The following is an 18792-nucleotide window of genomic DNA, read 5'->3' as shown; positions in this document are numbered from 1 at the left end:
TTGCAGTTATTGTAATTGATAATGTTGTCATTTGTTTTTATAGTCTTTGGGATTGAAATGTCATTATCTATCTGTTTTTTTTTGTTTTTTTGTTTTTGGAGTTTTGATCGTTTTTTTTTGTTTTTTGTTGGGAGGAGAGAGGATATGTTATATCTCACCTCTTTAGCTTGGTTTGACAGAGTAGACTCTGTCATAGAATCTTAAGTGTTGCTAGGCAACTCATTGTCAGTGTTGAGTAAGACAGTTTGTGGAGCTGTTGGTGGAGAAGCCAGCCCTTCACCGTGCTCCTGTCTTCTGTGTAGCTGTAACCTGAATAAATTTCATTCAGCACTATCAACATTGTGGTACTTAATTACTATTGCACATTGCCCAACACAAGACGTGCAACAATTTAGGACTTACCCATGTCAGGGCCGGCTCCGCTTTCTTCTATTTCCGCACCAAGATGATCAATAAAAGTTGGTGCTGGCTCTTCTAATTTCCTCAATCAAATAGCAGTATTACGAAAAGAAAATCAGGTACAACAAGTTATCGACAGATACAGGTTTATACAAACTGAGTTTCATCCATTACAAACATAAAATTTTACACCAATAATATTCTTTCTAAGAGATTAGCAACATTAGGACAAGGTGATGTTAAAGGATAGTCATGTAGAAACCAAAGATGCCAACAGGTTATCAGTATCTACTCTGCGTTGATGCTGCCACAGGACGTAGAGTCCCTCTGTGTGGCTACTGGCAGGCAAGAGATGACATGCGGAATCTACACAATCATACTACTGAAAGCATAATGAAGCACATGGTAACAGAGGGGTTGTCTAGTTTGGAGACTGTGGTAGAAATATCAGCAGGTCCAGGCGGCCTGCTCTGCTGAGAGAGGACAAAAGGAAGCAGGGCACAGCACCCCACCCTCTAGAGACAGGAAGGAAGGGAGCAGGACACAGCACCCCACCCTCTAGAGAGAGGCAGAAAGGAGCAGGATACAGCACCCCACCCTCTAGAGACATGACAGAAGAGGGACCAAGTCCACATCGACTTGGGATCGGCCACAGGTACAGCCCCCCGGAACATATAAAAACTGCCAACATGTGAAGTTATGGTATTAGGTGCCCAATCAAGCATAGAACAGACAAATGCCACCTCGGTTTGTAGGAACAGCCTATGTTCTTCATTATCACAGCAAAGAAAATGACATGGAGGGCGGTTCATTTTCATCTGTTTCCACCTGAGTAAGGGACCGAGAGTAGAAAGGAATATGCTACTTACCAGTATGCGTCTGTTCTTGGCGTGTAGAGCTGCAGATCTATACACTGTGCATAGATCGCCATCTGGTGTTGGGCCCCGATGTTTGCAGTTTGTTTTTCCTCTTGGAAAGTCTTTGGAAGTCACGAGGTCGGTGACTCCTCCTTTGGTTCGTATTGCGCATGGGCTTCGGCTCCATCCTCAGATTGTTTTTCGCCAGCAGGGAAAGATGGAGCGTAGTAGTAACAGTAAAGAAACCCATGTGTGTTGTATCTAAATAAGATAGACTGGAACGGATACAGGTAGCCGGGGAGGCGGGTGGGCGTGTATAGATCTGCAGCTCTACATGCCAAGAACAGATGCATACTGGTAAGTAGCATATTCCGTTCGAGGCATATGAGCTGCAGATTATACACTGTGCATAGATTATATAGCAGTACCCAACCCTAGCGGCGACCACCGGCATCCGTTGCAGTTGTTTGGAACAGTGTTTTAGTACAGCCTGGCCCACACTAGCTTGTTGCTTGGTTTGCACATCTACACAGTAATGTTTTGTGAAAGTGTGCGGTGTTGACCATGTCGCTGCTTTGCAGATGTCATCTAGTGGTATGTTTCCTAGAAAAGCCATAGAAGCCCCTATCTTCCTTGTAGAGTGGGCTTTAGGGGGAACAGATAGCGTTCGTTTTGCTTTGTGGTAGCAAATCTGTATGCATTTTACAATCCACCTAGCTATCCCTGATTTAGAAATAGGGTTGCCTTTATGTGGTGGAGAGAAAGAGACAAATAGCTGTTTGGTTTTTCTGAAAGGTTGTGTTCTTTGGATGTAGTAAAGTAAGGCCCTCTTAACATCCAGTGTGTGTAAAGCCCTTTCCGCAATGGTTTGAGGTTGTGAGAAAAAGACTGGTAATTCTACCGACTGGTTTAGATGGAATGGAGAAATGACTTTGGGTAGAAATTTTGGGTTGGTGCGGAGTACAACCTTGTTCTGATGCATTTGGAGAAAAGGTTCCTGTATAGTGAGTGATTGCATTTCACTAACCCTTCTAAGGGAAGTGATGGCCACTAGAAAAGTTGTTTTCCATGAGAGAAATTGCAGCTCACATTTATGTAGTGGTTCGAAAGGGGGTCCCAGTAGCCTTGTGAGAACTATATTCAAGTTCCAGACAGGTGAGGGTGGTACTCTGGGTGGAATTACTCTTTTGAGGCCTTCCATAAAGGCCTTGATGGCAGGCACCCTGAAAAGTGATAGGTGCTGCCTGTTCTGTAAGTAAGCAGCAATTCCTGCGAGGTGTAACCAAATGGATGTATATGCTAGGTTACACCTTTGTAGATGGAGCAAGTAACATATGATGTGCTGTATGGACACATTTAAAGGGTTGATTGTGTTGTTGTGGCAGTAAACAACAAATCTTTTCCACTTTGAAGCATAGCATGCCCTAGTAGTAGGGCGTCTAGCTTCCCTGATAATATTCATGCAATCAGGGGGAAGGTTAAGGTATCCGAATTCTAGGACCTCAGGAGCCAGATCGCAAGGTTGAGCTGAGCTGGGTCCGGGTGCCTGATTTCTCCATGGTTCTGGGTTAGGAGGCATGGTGAGAGGTGCAGCTTTTGGTGTGGTACTACCGAGAGTTCCAGCAGTGTGGTGTACCACGGTTGTCTGGCCCATGTTGGAGCTACTAGGATCAGTGTTAGGGAATGCTGTTGTAGCTTTCGCACCACTAATGGAATTAGTGGGAGAGGTGGAAAAGCGTATGCAAATTTGTTTGACCAGTTCATCCATATCGCATTGCCTTTGGACAATGGGTGTGGATATCTGGCGGCGAAGCTTGGGCATTTTTTGTTGTCGTGGGTGGCGAATAGGCCTATGTGTGGATGCCCCCACATCTGAAAGAACGGGTGAAGAACCTGTGGGTGAAGTTCCCATTCGTGAATCTGTTGCGTTTGTCTGCTGAGCAGATCTGCCACGGTGTTTTGGACTCCTGGGACGTGTTGGGCCAGGAGAAAGATTTTCTGTGGAATTGCCCATCTCCATATGCTCTGTGCTAATTGAGAGAGCTGTGGAGTGTGTGTGCCCCCCTGTTTTTTAATGTAGTCCATGGCAGTCATGTTGTCTGTGCGAATGAGAACTGCCTTGCCTGAAATCTGCGTCCGGAAGGATTTTAGGGCCAGGAAGATTGCCAGTAACTCCAAATGGTTGCTGTGGAGTAACTTCTGTTGCGGCGTCCATGTGCCCTGTACTGTGAGATGTAACAGATGAGCTCCCCAGCCGGAGAGCGATGCGTCTGTTGTTAGGATTATTTGTGGGAACGGGTCCAGGAACGGTCGACCTTTGGAAAGGTTTGTGGTGTTCCACCACTGCAGAGAGCGATGGGTGCGACCGTCTACCAACACCAGATCTGTCAGTTGCCCCTGGGCCTGGTTCCACTGGCGCGCTAAACCCTCTTGGAGTGGACGCATCTGGAGTCTTGCATGGGGCACTATGAAGATGCAAGCGGCCATCATCCCTATCAGTTGCATAAACACCCTTGCTGGGAGAGAGTGTTGACATATGAATTTTTGACGCAGAGCCTGTATATTTGCAATCCTGGCAGGATTGGGATACGCTATGGCTTTTGAGGTGTCTATGGTGGCACCGAGGTATTGTTTTGTGTGTGATGGTACCAGGTGGGACTTTTGGTGGTTCACCGTGAAACCTAGCTGGTGAAGTAGTTGGATTGTAGCGGCGGTGTGTTGCACACATTGTTCGTAGGACGTGGCTTTTATTAGCCAGTCGTCCAAATACGGGAAGACGTGAATGTGCTGTCTTCTGAGATGTGCCGCCACTACTGCTAGGCACTTGGTGAATACCCTTGGTGCTGTTGTTACCCCGAACGGGAGCACCTTGAACTGGTAGTGTTGCCCATCCACTACAAATCTGAGGTACTTTCTGTGAGCATGGTGTATTGGCATGTGAAAGTATGCGTCTTTCAAGTCCAGAGTGGTGAGAAAGTCGTTCTGGGAGAGGAGTGGAAGAACCTGTTGAAGGGTTACCATGTGAAAATGGTCTGAATGTATGTAAGTATTTAGAGGCCTGAGATCTAGGATAGGTCGTAGAGTCTCGTCTCTCTTTGGAATCAGAAAGTACAGGGAGTAGACCCCTAAATTTTGTTGATTGATGGGGACCTACTCTATGGCTTGTTTTTGCAGGAGGGAGACTACCTCCTGTTTTAGTAACGTGGCATGTTCTTGAGACAATGGGCGTTGCCTGGGTGGAATGTTTGGGGGGGTAGATGTTAATTCAAGGCAATACCCTGAATGAATAATTTGGGTCACCCATCTGTCTGAGGTGATTGTCTCCCAGACGTGAAGGAAATGTTGTATTCTGCCCCCGACCGGAGTGGAATGGTCTGGAGGGAGCGGGGGAAAGTCATTGGGTAGGCAGTGTGGCAGAGCGGGTGGTATTTGTCTTGCCTCTGCCTTTATTATTATTACCTCTGTATCCGCCTCTTTGATAACCCTTTGTGAAGGTAGATTGAGGAGGGGATTTGTAGGACGTGGATGCACTATCTGAGGAGTAGCCCCTGCCCGTGCCCCGAAAGGAAGAGCGGCGAAAAGAGCGCCTAGGAGTGTGTGACTGTAGGGCTCCCATGGATTTCGCCGTATCAGTATATTTCTTCATCTTTTCGAGGGCTTCATCAACTTTTGGGCCAAATAGATGATGTTGGTCGAATGGGTGGTTCAATATGGAGGCTTGTACCTCAGGTTTAAAACCTGAAACTCTGAGCCAGGCATGGCGACGGAGAAGGACACTGGTGTTTATGGCCCTGGAGGCTGTATCTGCCGCATCTAGGGCACAGCGTATAGAGGTATTAATTATTGTTTTTCCCTCTTGGATCAATTCATTAGCCCTATTTCTGTATTTTTCAGGGAGATGGTGCATGATGGTCTCTAACTCATCATAATGCGCCCTGTCGTATCTGGCCAATAGCGCTTGCGTGTTGGCGACACGCCATATATTGGCGGCTTGTGACGCAGTGCGCTTCCCTGACGCGTTTAGGAGCTTGGACTCTTTGTCAGGTGGTGGTGCTTCGCCTGACGCCTGCGAATTTGAATGCTTCCTAGCTGTAGATACCACTAAGGAATCCAATGGTGCAGGGCCTTTAATGTATGAAGGATCTGTGGGGGCGGCTTTGTATTTTTTCTCTATACGGGGGTTTAGGACCCTGGCCCTGACTGGGTCTTTAAAAACCTCCGGTACATGTTTGATTACTCCCTTTAACATAGGTAGAATGGCAGTAGACCTATGTGCATTATCGAAGGTGTCTAGGAGAAAATCTTCCTCCACTGGGTCAGTATGTAACTCCACCCAGTGGTAATGTGCCGCCCTCTGTAGTAGGTGGTGAAAGCCTAATGAATCTTCTGGTGGGGATGGCCTAGATGGGTAAAGGTCATCCTGTGGGACATCTGGGATGTCCGGATTGTTATAGTCGTTCCATGGGTCTGGAGATCCAGTAGGGGTGGGGTCTTGTGGCACATCTGCTGGATCATAGTAAGGGTCCCCTAGATCGACTTGGTCTGGAGACAAGGTTGGAGAGCGATGAGGCAGGGGTGGAGGTGGAGGAGGTGGGGAAGGCACTCTGAAAGGGGAGGTAGCAGTGTCCTTCCTCTTTGGAGGTGGAGGTGGAGCTGGTTTGTCCAAGTGTCTCTTTTTTGAAGACAGTGTCAAATGTCCAGTTTTTGGATCCTTGGTAAGTGTCTTTTGCAGAGGGTCCGGTGTGAAAAGTTCTTGCGACACTAGTTGTTCGGTCGGCGCCGAGGTTTTCGGGGCCGACGGCTTTTTAGGTTTGTCTAAGCCGTGCTTCTTCGGGACCTCCGATTTTTTGTTCGGTGCCGAAAGAGGCTTCAGCACGGGAGTGTCGGTGCAGAGGGCCTTGTAATGTTTGGTCGGCACCGGGAGGGCAGGTTTCGACACCGAGGGCTTTGGTGCTGGGCTCGGTGTGGAGATGGAGGCCGATTTTTTCTTCGGTGCCGAAGGGTGTCTTTCGGTACCGCTGGTAGGCTGGCTCGAGCCCGAGCTGCCGGAAGGCTTAACAGGCTTCTTTACCGGGCCCGAAGGTGGGGTGTGAGAAGCAGTATCCTTGGTCTTGCCTAGGCCCGAAGGCGAAGGCGTGACCGAAGCCTTTTTGGGTATCGGCGTGGGTGTGGGAGGGGGTATAGTACTCACGACCCTCTGCGCCGGGGTGATGTCCTCCACATCTGAGTCGTCGGCCTCGGAAGCACTGACGAGGTCGTCGTCCTCTTCTTCGATGTTCTGCTGTCCCGGAGCTTCGACGTCGTCCCTGAAGATGTCGACTGGAGCGTAGGTCGAGGAGTGCGCTATGTTGCGTCTGGCCCTTCGATCTCGAATAGTCTTTTTAGATCGAAAAGACTTGCAGGCGGGACAGTATCGGGCCTCGTGTTCAGGGGAGAGGCAGAGGTTGCATACCTCATGAAGAACGGTGTGGGGGAATTTGGATCCACATCGAGGGCACTTCTTGAAGGGAGTTCTTTCCATCAGCCGAGACCGGAGCCGGAATAGGCCCGAAGGCCGCCGTCGACGACCGGAATCGAAGAAGTGCCGAAGAGAAGGTGATTAAGATGATTTATTATCTGAAGGATCTCGATGAGCGAGGATTTTGCGTCGATCGCTGAACTGGAAAAGTTCGGAACCGGAGCGCGAAGTATTACATCCGAGCCCGATGGCGGAAAAAAAACAATCTGAGGATGGAGCCGAAGCCCATGCGCAATACGAACCAAAGGAGGAGTCACCGACCTCGTGACTTCCAAAGACTTTCCAAGAGGAAAAACAAACTGCAAACATCCGGGCCCAAAATCAGATGGCGATCTATGCACAGTGTATAATCTGCAGCTCATATGCCTCGAACATCCATTTTTCCAGAGATTTTTTATGCATGTCAGTTGCGAGTGTTTCGTTCTTGTGGGCTGTAAGGAACTGGGCAATAGATCTCAGGGCATGAGCCTTTACCTAAGCCATGGCAATGAGTTGGGCATATGAATATTTTGTAAAATTAGCTGTAGAAGCCTCTAGTGAAAGCTTTTGCCACTCCCAACTGCTGCAAAATCTATTATATGAGCTGAGAAGCAGCCACAACCTCAGCACTGATATGTAAAGTGTTCTTTGGCATTAAAGTACTACATCAGACCCAATATAGTTTGTAGCTTGTCTGGTAAATGTGAGGCCTAAATGCATTGTGTTTTCATTAAAAACACATGTTCTAGCACACTTTTATTTAAAACAATGGTACTGAAGGGGCGTGGTCTGGCCACGATGAAGATGGCCGCTTGATGCTGAGGTTCCACGCTGAGGGAAGCCCCGGACAATGGTGAATTGCCCTTCGGGTCATTATTCACACCTTTTTATGGAAATTGCAACGTCTGAAATGGGTTTCGGAACAAACTTCTTGTCATTTGTTAATGTCCTCTATGGCCAAATTCACACACAAGTTTGGGTAAATTGAGTCGTGTCAGCCCAATTTCTCAATATTCGAGGGCCACATCAGGGCTACCCACTGTCACCACTACTGTTTGCCTTGGCAATTGAGCTACTGCCACATGGTTCTGCTGTGAAATTTTTGATGCTCTGGGGTGGCTCCTTCATGAAATACGAGGAAGTGTTTGTCATAAGCTGTGACGCGCGCAAATCTTCCAGAGCACAGCTGACAGGAGTTCGCATCTCTCAGGAATGCGGTGAGCGGCTTCCGAGTGCACCAGACATTTGCAGAGATTTCACCACAAAAATGCAAGGAGTGATGATTGCGATATGGAAATTGCCTCACATTACCTAATGAAGGGACTGAGGTAAAGACGGTGGCGTTTTTTCATTGTGACACATGACTCCAGCTACAACCAAGGTCTGTAGAGTTCATATAGAGTTCACGTACTGTCTTCAATAATTACCTCAAGAAGCGCGGGAGTGGCTACAGCTGTAATCTCTAATGTGAAGTCTGCATCCTGTTTGAAAGATTCCATATGGCTGCTGAGTTGGGCTACGCACTCAAGTTGAACAAATGCTTTAACCTTGCAGGAGGAAAATTTAAGTAATTAATGCACAGATACCGAGGCTTGTTCTTTTCTGCTCTGAGGAGCCTGGTATGTCGACAGGAATTCCTTAGTGAAAGAGAGAGATGGTGTGTCTTCATCAAGGCGCACAGTCCCAGATGGGATGTAACAGAAGCTGGACAAATTAATGTGCTGTTTGAAAAATGCCCTATAAAGCCCTCTAGAGTTTCAACTTAACTACAATAAAGAATTGTGAAATGTAGGTGTACAGGGGAAGACTGCCCTATGGAACTGAACTGTAGTGTCTATTAGCACACAATTTAACTGAAGAAATGTTCTGCCTGTCTCTGAGGAAATTCTACGGAAAATATTAACAGTCTACAACATTATATCCAAAAGCCTGTTCTTTAACCTATGTGCAGTAAGAAAACTGGTATATTGACAGAAATTCTTTGACTGCCTTTGATATACTCTGTCTGCATGGTGCACGCCTCCTACTTAATAATTAATGCAGAGGGGGGAGGAGCCAAAATGGCGACCGGAGCAGTCGCTTGAGCGCCCGGCTCCGTCGGCCCTTGGCCTCGGACTATCATCCTGATTCCTATCCTTGCCGATTTTCGAGGTGCAACGCGTGCGACGACGCGCTGACTGCGCCGCCGCTTTCCCGAAGTCTTAGCCCGCCCGGATGCCGGAGTTTTTGGTGCCTTTGTTCCCCGCCCTGGACCCTTGCTCTACTGTGGCCTCGGCCGGCCCCCTGGAATCGTTGCAGTCACCGGACCCACTGGTGCAAATCTGAGCCCGAGGTCCCGATCCCGCCTCACGCCACGCACGGTCGCCAGAAGAGCCGGGAGAGAGACGCCTGGACACCTCCTGTACCCTGCATCTGATGGGCTGGAGCCAGAGGGTAAGCCCCGGTGTGGCGGGTCTCCTACCCCGCTCTGTGGACCACGCTGTAGAAGGCTGCAGACCCCCTTCTTCTATGGTCTAGTCGGCTGCAAAGAGAGCCTGAGGGGGGGGAAGAGACTGCTGGCTTTCACCTGTTGCGGCGCAGACCTGTTGGGAATTGCCTCCTTGTCACGATCCCCCCCCTGGCCACGGTACCGTTCAACGGTAAAACATGGCGCTGATTGCCTGCTCGCTGCTGGGGGGTGATGCTCCGGTCTCGCCCGCTGCCCGCTTCGCCCTCCCTCTACCAGACTCCAGCTCCCCAGTGCCGTCCCGGATTGCTGCCGTTGGGGGGACGCAGCTTCCGCTGACATACGGCTCCGTTCTGGCTGCCCTGCGGGACTTTCGTCTGCAATTGTGTGTCGGCTTGCAAACGCTGAGTGAGCGGTTCGACTCTACACTGTCTGCTGCGGGCCGTGTGCGCCCCGTTTGTGATCAACAAGACGTGAGTCTGCCAGTGCTGTGGTCCTCCTGCGGGGAAGCAACGACTGGGTATCACGGTGCTACACTGGTGTCTGCATTTGGCTTTCCCGGCGCTCAGGATCAATCGCTCTCCTGCTCAATGGCAGATACTTTGTTTCCCCGGTCATTGCTGCCTGCTTTGTTGTTGCCTGCCTCACCGTGCCCGCAGGAGTTTCCAGCTGAACTACACCTGGCGACCTCGAGGAACTGTTCACGGTGGCCTACGACTCCTTTTATGTGGAACTCATGCACTTTACAAGCCAGGTCTGGATTTTATATGGTGTGCAAGGGGACCTCAATAGATGATCGGCGGCCATTTTGTGACTCTACTTCTCCATCTTCTCCCAAGTGGCCATATTGTCTTTGTCTGTTCGGGATGCGGGGCATTCACGAGGGGGCGGGTCTAATCGTACGCCCGCGATCGGGCCAGGGCTAGATTACTTTCTATCATCATGGCTTCACGGCCGGGCTGGACTGGGACTGGAATTGTCTACTTATGTTGTGCGCACTCGTCGCGATCTGTCTGCCTTCATTTCCGTGGTGTTACATGCTATCTTCCCACGACCGCCTTCGGGTGTAGTGGGGTTTCAGTGTGTGGAGGCTTGGTTGGCCGGTGGTGTCGGGCGCTCCTGAGGATACGTGGGCTCCTCCCCGCCTCCTTTCTTCTTTCTTCTCTTAGTTTCTTTACTCTATTCCTACTTTCTCTCTCGTCTATATTTCGGGTTCATTGGGCGACAGGCACTATGCTGGGGGGGGGGGGGTAGGCCATAGCCTCCGCATTGGTGTAGGGTGGGGGGGTAATTTACTGTTTCTTTTTTAGTTCTATGGGCCTCTTTCTTTCATGTCTCTGCGCTATACTTGTTTCGATTCGGGGTCCGGGTGTGGGGTGGATTGAGTGGGGGCGGCTTTTAGGGGGTGCGTATTTACTACTGTGATGATCCTGTTATCTAATTGCATCGCCTTACTGTATGAGATTTTCTATGGCTGTTTTAATGATGCTGCTGCTCTCCAGTGTATGAAGCCGACTTGCGGACTCGAATCTCCTTGTTTCTATCCTTTACTGACTTTTTTCCCGATAAAATTTTTTTTGAAAACCTTAAAATTAACCTTCACTTCTCCTTCCCCCGGTGTCAAGGATCCCTCCAGTGTATGAATCCTGAATCGTTGCTAATCTTGACCTTGACGCACAGGGGATGTATTGTTTGTCTCTGTGCTCAACCGTATTGTGGCCGGCCTGATGGTTGTAGGCCCGTATTTGTTCTTTTACTATGCACAAATAAAGGTTTTAAAAAAAAAAAATAAAAAAAAAAATAAATAATTAATGCAGAGAATATACGGCAATTATAAATACGGAGACAGCTTTTTATGCTCTGCAATAGGCTCCTTTTTCCCCTGATATGCACGTTGTAGACACTTCCTGCCTGCTAAAGCATCTGCGGCGATTTTCTTGCACAAGTGGTTGGCTCTTTCAAGTCATGAGATTTGCCAACATACCCCTAAGGCGATTTTCTTACTAAAATGGTTGGCTCTTTCTAGTGAAAAGATATACCGATACCCAGTTTTGACAGGTCTTACTGATATTGTGGTCACTGACATTTTGTAAATTGTGTGGTTTGAGATATGGTCTTATACTCTTGCTCATAAATATTAGATTAACCTCTACCACATTATTTTTGAACAGTCAGTTTGACTTACTCCTTACACATTCGTACCTGCTGATTGATGCACAGTAGATGTACAGAGAATATAACTGTTCTATACCAAAGAAATAACGCAGTTAAATTGAAAATGCCTGATGACAAAACAAATGGAAAATCTACGAAACCACTCCTCTTTTCTGAGACCTTGCACCAAGCTCGTTCCACTACGAATTCAAGAGGTGCCACTTCTCCAACAGCAAATCACTCACACTCTACAGCCTCGTCATCTGACTCAACTATGGAGCGTATTCTACAAGAAATCTCTGCTGTGAGTCGCCGTCTGGAGAGCATGGAAATGTCCACATCAGCTTTAATGAACTAAACTAAATCTATTCGAGCAGATATTGCTGGGTGCCAGAATTGTATGGATGGTCTTACAGCACGAATAGTAACAGTACAGAATCGCCTTGATGCTATTCCAGATCGCGACCAGGAACTACTCTTTCTCAGAAGTAAAATTGTAGATTTAGAAGACAGAAGCCGTCGAGATAATGTCCGCTTCCTTGGATTTCCTAAAAAAATAGAAGGATCAGATGCTAAATCCTTTCTCAGAGAAAATCTCCCAAAAATCACAGGTCTCACTTTTGATCCGCTGTTGGAGATGCAGAGAGCTCGTATTGGAACACCCAATATCGGAAAAATAGTCGACCTCGTCCACTCATGGCCTGCTTCTTACGACATGACCAGGCCCGTCAACTCATTGCTTCAGCCAGGACCTAAGGTCCATATACATTCAAAGGTCATGAGATAAGAATAGCTGCAGACTTCTCAAAAGAAACTAACGAACGTCGCAAAGCTTTTCTGTCTTTGCCTACTCAACATAAAGTATGGACTTTTTGAACCTGCACGTCTACGGGTCACCAAAGATTGGATTTCCAAAGACCTCTTTGATCCGGGAGACCTTTGTCATTTTCTAGACAATATTTCTCCTCAAAATATGGAGTGTTCAGAATTAATTGCAGATCCCATCTCTCACCCTATACCCTTGAAATCTTCGTTATCTTCCAGCGAAACTCGACATAATTTAGATCGTTCCCAAAGCAGAGGAAGAGACCTAGACCGACCTGTACGTTCCTTGGGGGATCGAGCGCACGCCCTTCAAGCAGTTGCCACCCTTACGAAGGAAAGAGACAGAGACAAATCTCGCTCCCCCTTGAAGCCTGCTTCAAAAGAAAAGGATGTTTCCTGAACCATAACCTGTGGGTTGTTTTCTCACATCCACGAAACAATGGGAGTTTCACACATTCGATATTTACAGTAATATTATTCATATGAATATCAGATAAATGCTTAAGATTCTTTTATTTTTTATAAGAATCTATTTATAACTTTCTAATATGGTGACCAATTAGAAATATTATGCACTTAGTATTTATTAGTATTAAATCCTAAATTTTAAACTGTTCCCTTCTCTCGTAAACAAAAATCGATAAGTATAACTATTTAATTTTAAAAACAACAATTCTTTCTTATTTTTCCTTTTCTTTACTCTGTATAACTCTGCTGACCTATATCTCCTACACATTTAAGGATTACAGTTCTCTTATCTCTACGTCTCTCCTTTTTCTTTTTCTTATTTCCCATATAGTACGAATATTATGAATTACATTAATATAAGATATTTCATTCCGATGTTTTCTTCTCTTCACATCTCTTTTCTTCTATTCCCTTGTTCATTGACTCGCCATCTTCCTATCTATTTAATATTCTCTAAATGTATTCAATGGTTATATAGAATATTTGATGGCACGGTCTTTCCTTACTTCTCTTCTCTTTGATTTTATTAGTCTTCCTACTTTCTCTTCTCAAATTTCACTACTACTTTTTATTTGAACCTTTTAAATCTTCTCAGTCTTTCCGCCTGTTATGAATTTTAATTATTATTTGTATGTTTTTTTCTCTTTTAATTTCTTCTATACTTCTTCGTTAATTAATTAATCAATTGATAAGTTGTTAATTAATTGTTTCAATATTTAAATAGTCAATTGTTCTGTTATTTGTTGGACCCGGCCTCGTGGCGTGGCCCATTCCGCCCCGCAGCAACACCACACCTGACCCCCCCGCAGAACCCGGGGCTACCCCCGTCCTTCCCTCCATCTTCCCGACACCAGGCCCGCCCCCGACTCCAGCGCAAACCCGGCCTAGTCGCGCCATTCCGGCTGGGGGGAGAAAGAGCTCCCGGTGAGCAGAAGAGGGAGGAGCAGTTTCATTGACACCTCTGGCCTCCTCTCAAGAGATGGTTTTGATCGCCCTCCGGCCATCCTGAGGGCTGGCTCCACGCCTGCTACGTGTCTGGGATCCCTCCCGACACCGCCTTGAAAGGATCAAAGGACCGTGTGGCAAGAACCCCCAACAAACGACCCCCGGAGCTAGGACCCCTGCCCGTGAGGACTCCGGACATCAAAGGGGAGTCGACCTATAACAAGGGGCGCTCTGGGACTATCGGCAGTTGCATCCTGGAACGAAACGAGCCCTGCTGATGTGGTCGCGGCTGAAAGAACATCCCCCCAAAATCCGACGGAACTCTCGGACCCTCGGTGAGCCCTGCAGACAGCGTCGCGGCTCCACCTGGCAGAGACGGACTTCTGCCTAAGAACATCTGAGCCCTGCTGACGTGGTTGCGACTCCCCTTGCACCCTGGAGAACTCTGAACCCTGCTGACCGACTCGCGGCTCCTTGAAGACTGTCCGACCTCCAACACCCTCCCTCGAGCCCTGCAGACTTGGTCGCCACTCGAAGAGACATTCTGGTCCGGCTGGACCCCAAGATTGTATCGTGTCCCCTGGCTCGAGGATTGAGAGCAGTGCGCCGGATACGCACCCGCATTGACCCAGATCCTAAGACTGTCCCGCTAACCCTACCCCCAACCGAGACTTTATGAGCCCTTGCTCTACTTGTACATAAGCCTCTGCGGATCATAAAGGTCCTGAGATTTGTAGATAAAGAATACGTACTTCAGAATCTACGGTGTGGTGTCTCTGTGTTGCTTGGTGCTGAATCAGCGTGTACGATCCTAGGTACGGGACCCAGCCCTGAGGGGGTCTCCTGCCGGTGCTCGGCTACCTCTCCCGGGAAAGGTGGGTCACAGGGTGGTCAGGTACACATTCTGTCCTTCCCTGGGGCCGGCCCTTCTAACATTGGTGGCAGCGGTGGGATCCGAGCCCACAATTTAGAGATCGTACAGCGAACGGCTGACGCACTACCGAACAAAGACGGCAGAAGAGGCCACCATGAGCACCACTGAAACCGACGCGAGTGCCACGTTTTGTGTACAGAGGTTAGGAGAATACACACACAAGGAGCTGAAACAATTTTGCAAACAACGGAAGATCGCTACCACTGGTCTGAACACCAAGGAAGACATGCAACAAGCCCTGAAAGCCTGGGTGGAGTCCGGAGCCTCCCTTCCCCCACTGGACGAAGTCAGTGAGGAGACAGAGCGGCCGGACGAGCTCAGGAACGTCCAGAGAACAAGCAATAACCCCCAGGCACAAAGCAACGCAGCGGATGGGGGCTGGTCCCCGGAAGACGTCACAGACAGGGAAAGGGACCGAAGTCATGAACTGGAAATGGCCAAACTGAAAATAGAAGGCGAGATAAGGCTAGCCGAAAAGAGGCTAGCGGTGGAACAACTCCAAGTACAAGGAGAGCTAGAAGAAAAGAAGTTGCAACGGGAACACGAGGAAAAAAACTTAAGCTAGAGCACGAGCGCAGCTTGAAAGAAATAGAGTTCCGAGCAAGGAGCGAAGGAGCTCGACCCCCGGGGGGCCAAGAACCCGCACCCCTGGGAGAGCCGAAAGTCCACATCCCCAAGGATGTGGTCAAAGAGTACTATCGAAATGATGACATCCAGCAGTGGTTCAAAGCCTACGAGGTGGCCATGACCTCCCACCGCATCCCGCAGAAGGACTGGGGGGCCGGGTTGTCGGGGCGATTCCTGAGCGAAGGACGGGACACCCTCCTCGACCTACCGGCCTCTGTGCAAACATCCTACAGCCACATGAAGGAGGCCCTCCTCACGAAATACGGCCTCACCGCCGAAATGTATCAGCAGCGGTTCCGGGACTGCCGAAAGATCCCAGGCACCACCTGGGTGGAATATGTAAACTTTTACAGCCGAGCGCTGGAAGGGTGGATCAAGGGCAGCAAGGTAACCACCTTCGAAGAACTGACCGACCTCATTGCCTGGGAACACTTGTCCACAAACTGTTTTATAGAACTGCGCCAGCACCTGCTCGACAGCAAGCTCGCAGACCCGAGGAAGCTGGCCGTCGAAGCCGATCGCTGGGTGAACACCCGGGTCCCCCGGAACCCCGTAGGAGACTACCCCCGCAGCCATCAAGGACCTCCCCGTCAGAGAGGGGGGGGAATCAAGGGAAACAGAGGGAGTTCCCATCCGGGCCCCCGCGTAGCCCCCCGAGAAACCCACCCCCGGGGTTCCCAGCTCCTCCGCCAGGCAGTACCGCCCCCCCAGGTAGACAAGGACCCCGGGTGAATATCACATGTTTCCGCTGTCAACGGCTGGGGCATTACGCCAGCGACCCTCAGTGCCCCATGGCCCAGAAACCCCCCACGACAGCTCCGCCAGCCCGACACATGGCCACCGTAACCCTAGGGGAGGAGTTTGAGGACCCCGAGGGATGGGAACCGGCAGCCATGGCCCTAGTCTCTCTAGGAGATCGAGACATGATTCCCGGGGCACCCCTACCCGCAAATACCAAGAAGTACCGCCAGCTCGTAAAGTTTAACGGCCACCCGGTGGAGGCCCTTCGTGACACCGGGGCGAGCATCACTGGTATCCTCAGCCACTTAGTCCAGGCAGACCAGATCATCCCCAACGTCTTTTGCCCCGTGATAGCGTCCGACAACACTGAAAGTTTGTGTAAGATGGCCTTGGTACCATTCGTATGGGGGGGGGGTAGCCGGAACATTGCAGGTGGCTGTCCAAACCGCACAACCTGTAGACTGCCTCCTGGGAAACGACCTGGAAAGTTCCCCCTGGAGACAGGTCGAGCGCAAGACCCACCTCGGGATGATGGGGCTACCAGAGTGGGTGTGCGCAACCACTCGATCCATGGTGGCCCGACTACCCCCCGCGGGGGAGTTGAGGACGAAGCCCCCAGCACCCCCTCCGATGACGAAACCGGGGACGACCCCGTTGAGCCCCACGACCTATCCACAGGAGGAGAGCCCCCCGCCGACGACGGGCCCGTCCATCCCGACCCCGCGCAGATCACGGAGTTAGGGGATCTGCCCGAGTTGGCCCAGTGGCGCCACGAGAGGAATTCTGCCAAGAACAAGAGACCTGTCCTTCCCTGGTCGGAACCCGGCAGCCGGCCGAAGCCCAAGCCGCGGGCGACCAATCGGGAACCCACTCACTATATTGGGAGAATGACCTCCTGTACAGCGAACAGCGGTCTGCCGAGCTAGGGTCGGGCCGGGTGCTGGTGGTACCCCGACGCTTTAGGGACTTTCTCCTAGGCTTGGCCCATGATGTACCGCTGGCAGGCCACTTGGGCCAGGACAAGACCTACCACCGCTTAGTAACGCACTTTTATTGGCCGAAAATGCGAGCCCACGTAGAGGCCCACTGCAAGTCCTGCCCCACGTGCCAGGCCAGTGGTAAAAGCGGAGGGAAGCGCAAGGCTCCCCTCCAACCCTTCCCAGTCGTTAGTACTCCCTTCGAGCGGGTCGGAATTGACATCGTGGGGCCCCTGGACCCCAAGACCGCCCAGGGTCACCGCTTTATCCTCGTCCTAGTGGACCATGCCACACGATACCCGGAGGCCATCCCCCTCCGCACCGTCACGGCCCCCGTGGTGGGCCGGGCATTACTGGGGATCTTCTCCCGGGTGGGGTTCCCCAGAGAGGTCGTGAGCGACCGAGGTACCAATTTCATCTCGAAATATATGAGATCCCTGTGGCAACAATGTGGAGTATCATATAAATTCACTACCCCTTACCATCCCCAAGGCAATGGCCTAGTGGAACGGTTTAACCGGACTCTGAAGGGGATGATCATGGGACTCGAGGAGCCCCTGCGGCGTAAGTGGGACGTCCTTCTCCCCAGCCTCCTGTTCGCCTACCGGGAGGTCCCCCAGTAGTCCTTGGGATTCAGCCCGTTTGAGTTACTGTATGGACACCCCATCAGGGGTCCCCTGAGCTTGGTCAAAGAGGGATGGGAAACGGCACCCCGGGACCCACCTCAGGATGTGTTCCGGTACCTTTTGACGCTCCGAAACCAGACCTGGAAGTTCCAAGAGTTGGCCGAGGCCAACCTCGAGGCGAGCCAGGAAGAAATGAAGCGCTGGTACGACCAGAATGCCACTCTGGTTGAGTTCCAGCCAGGCCAGCAGGTCTGGGTGATGGCCCCAGTGAAGACTTGCGCCCTCTAAGATAAATGGACCGGGCCCTTCAAAGTAGTAGAACGAAAAAGTCAGGTGACCTACGTGGTGGACGTCCAGTCCCCCCGGAAACCCCTTCGGGTCCTTCATGTGAACCGCCTCAAGCCTCACTTCGTGCGGACGGAGTTGAGTTTACTCCTGGCCACAGACGACGGGGCGGAAGAGGAAACGGAGCCTCTCCCTGACCTCCTGCGGGCCAAGGAAAAGGATGGCTCCGTGGAGGGGGTGAACCTCTCCCCCTCCCTCACACCCCAACAACACGAGGACTGCCGCCAGCTATTGGGGCAGTTCTCCGACCTGTTCTCTCTCGTCCCCAAGGTCACCGACTGGTGTGTTCACGACGTGGACACCGGAGACCACCCACCGGTACGGCACCGAGCCTACCGCGTCCCCGACCGAGTCCGGGCCTGCATCCAGGCGGAGGTCTCGAAGATGTTGTCTCTAGGGGTGATCGAGCCCACAGACAGTCCCTGGGCCAGCCCGGTGGTACTAGTCCCGAAAGCAGCTGCCCCTGGGGTTGCCCCCGAACTACGGTTCTGCGTGGATTACCGGGGGCTCAATGCGGTCACCCAAGCCGACGCTCACCCTATCCCCCGCGCAGACGAGCTTATTGACCGCCTGTACAGCGAACAGTTTCTCAGCACCTTCGATCTGACCTGCGGACACTGGCAAATTGTGCTCACAAAAGGAGCCAAGGAGCGGTCCGCCTTCTCCACCCCGGATGGGCACTATCGCTTCAGAGTGATGCCCTTCGGGATGAAAAATTCCCCGGCCACCTTTCAGAGACTGGTGAATAGAGTCCTGGCCGGGTTGGAAGAATTCAGCGCCGCCTATCTGGACGATATTGCGGTATTCAGTTCCGAATGGGATGAACACCTCCAGCACCTCCGGAGGGTCCTGAGGGCCCTACGCCAAGCCGGCCTCACAGTGAAAGCCAGCAAATGCCAGATTGGGCAAGGACCGGTGGTCTACCTGGGGCACCAGGTCGGCAGCGGGCAG

At 50.6% G+C, this 18792-nt stretch overlaps 1 protein-coding gene across 9 annotated transcripts in view; it reads right to left on the bottom strand.

Moving 5' to 3' along the window:
- Positions 1-18792, bottom strand: part of LOC146839127 (uncharacterized) — a 239364-nt gene that overhangs the window by 117617 nt on the left and 102955 nt on the right. For 7 of the 9 annotated variants that reach the window (XM_085603141.1, XM_085603135.1, XM_085603140.1 and 4 more), the window contains one exon: positions 403-474. The exons of the other annotated variants lie outside the window; for them this stretch is intronic. In XM_085603141.1, the coding sequence (XP_085459267.1) occupies positions 403-474 (72 nt within the window). The remainder of the gene's footprint in view (positions 1-402; positions 475-18792) is intronic. 9 annotated transcript variants of the gene reach the window in all.

Source organism: Triturus cristatus, chromosome 4_2, assembly GCF_964204655.1.
Source record: "Triturus cristatus chromosome 4_2, aTriCri1.1, whole genome shotgun sequence".
In the NCBI taxonomy this organism is placed as follows: domain Eukaryota; kingdom Metazoa; phylum Chordata; class Amphibia; order Caudata; family Salamandridae; genus Triturus; species Triturus cristatus.
This window is presented reverse-complemented; position numbering and strand designations above follow the sequence as displayed.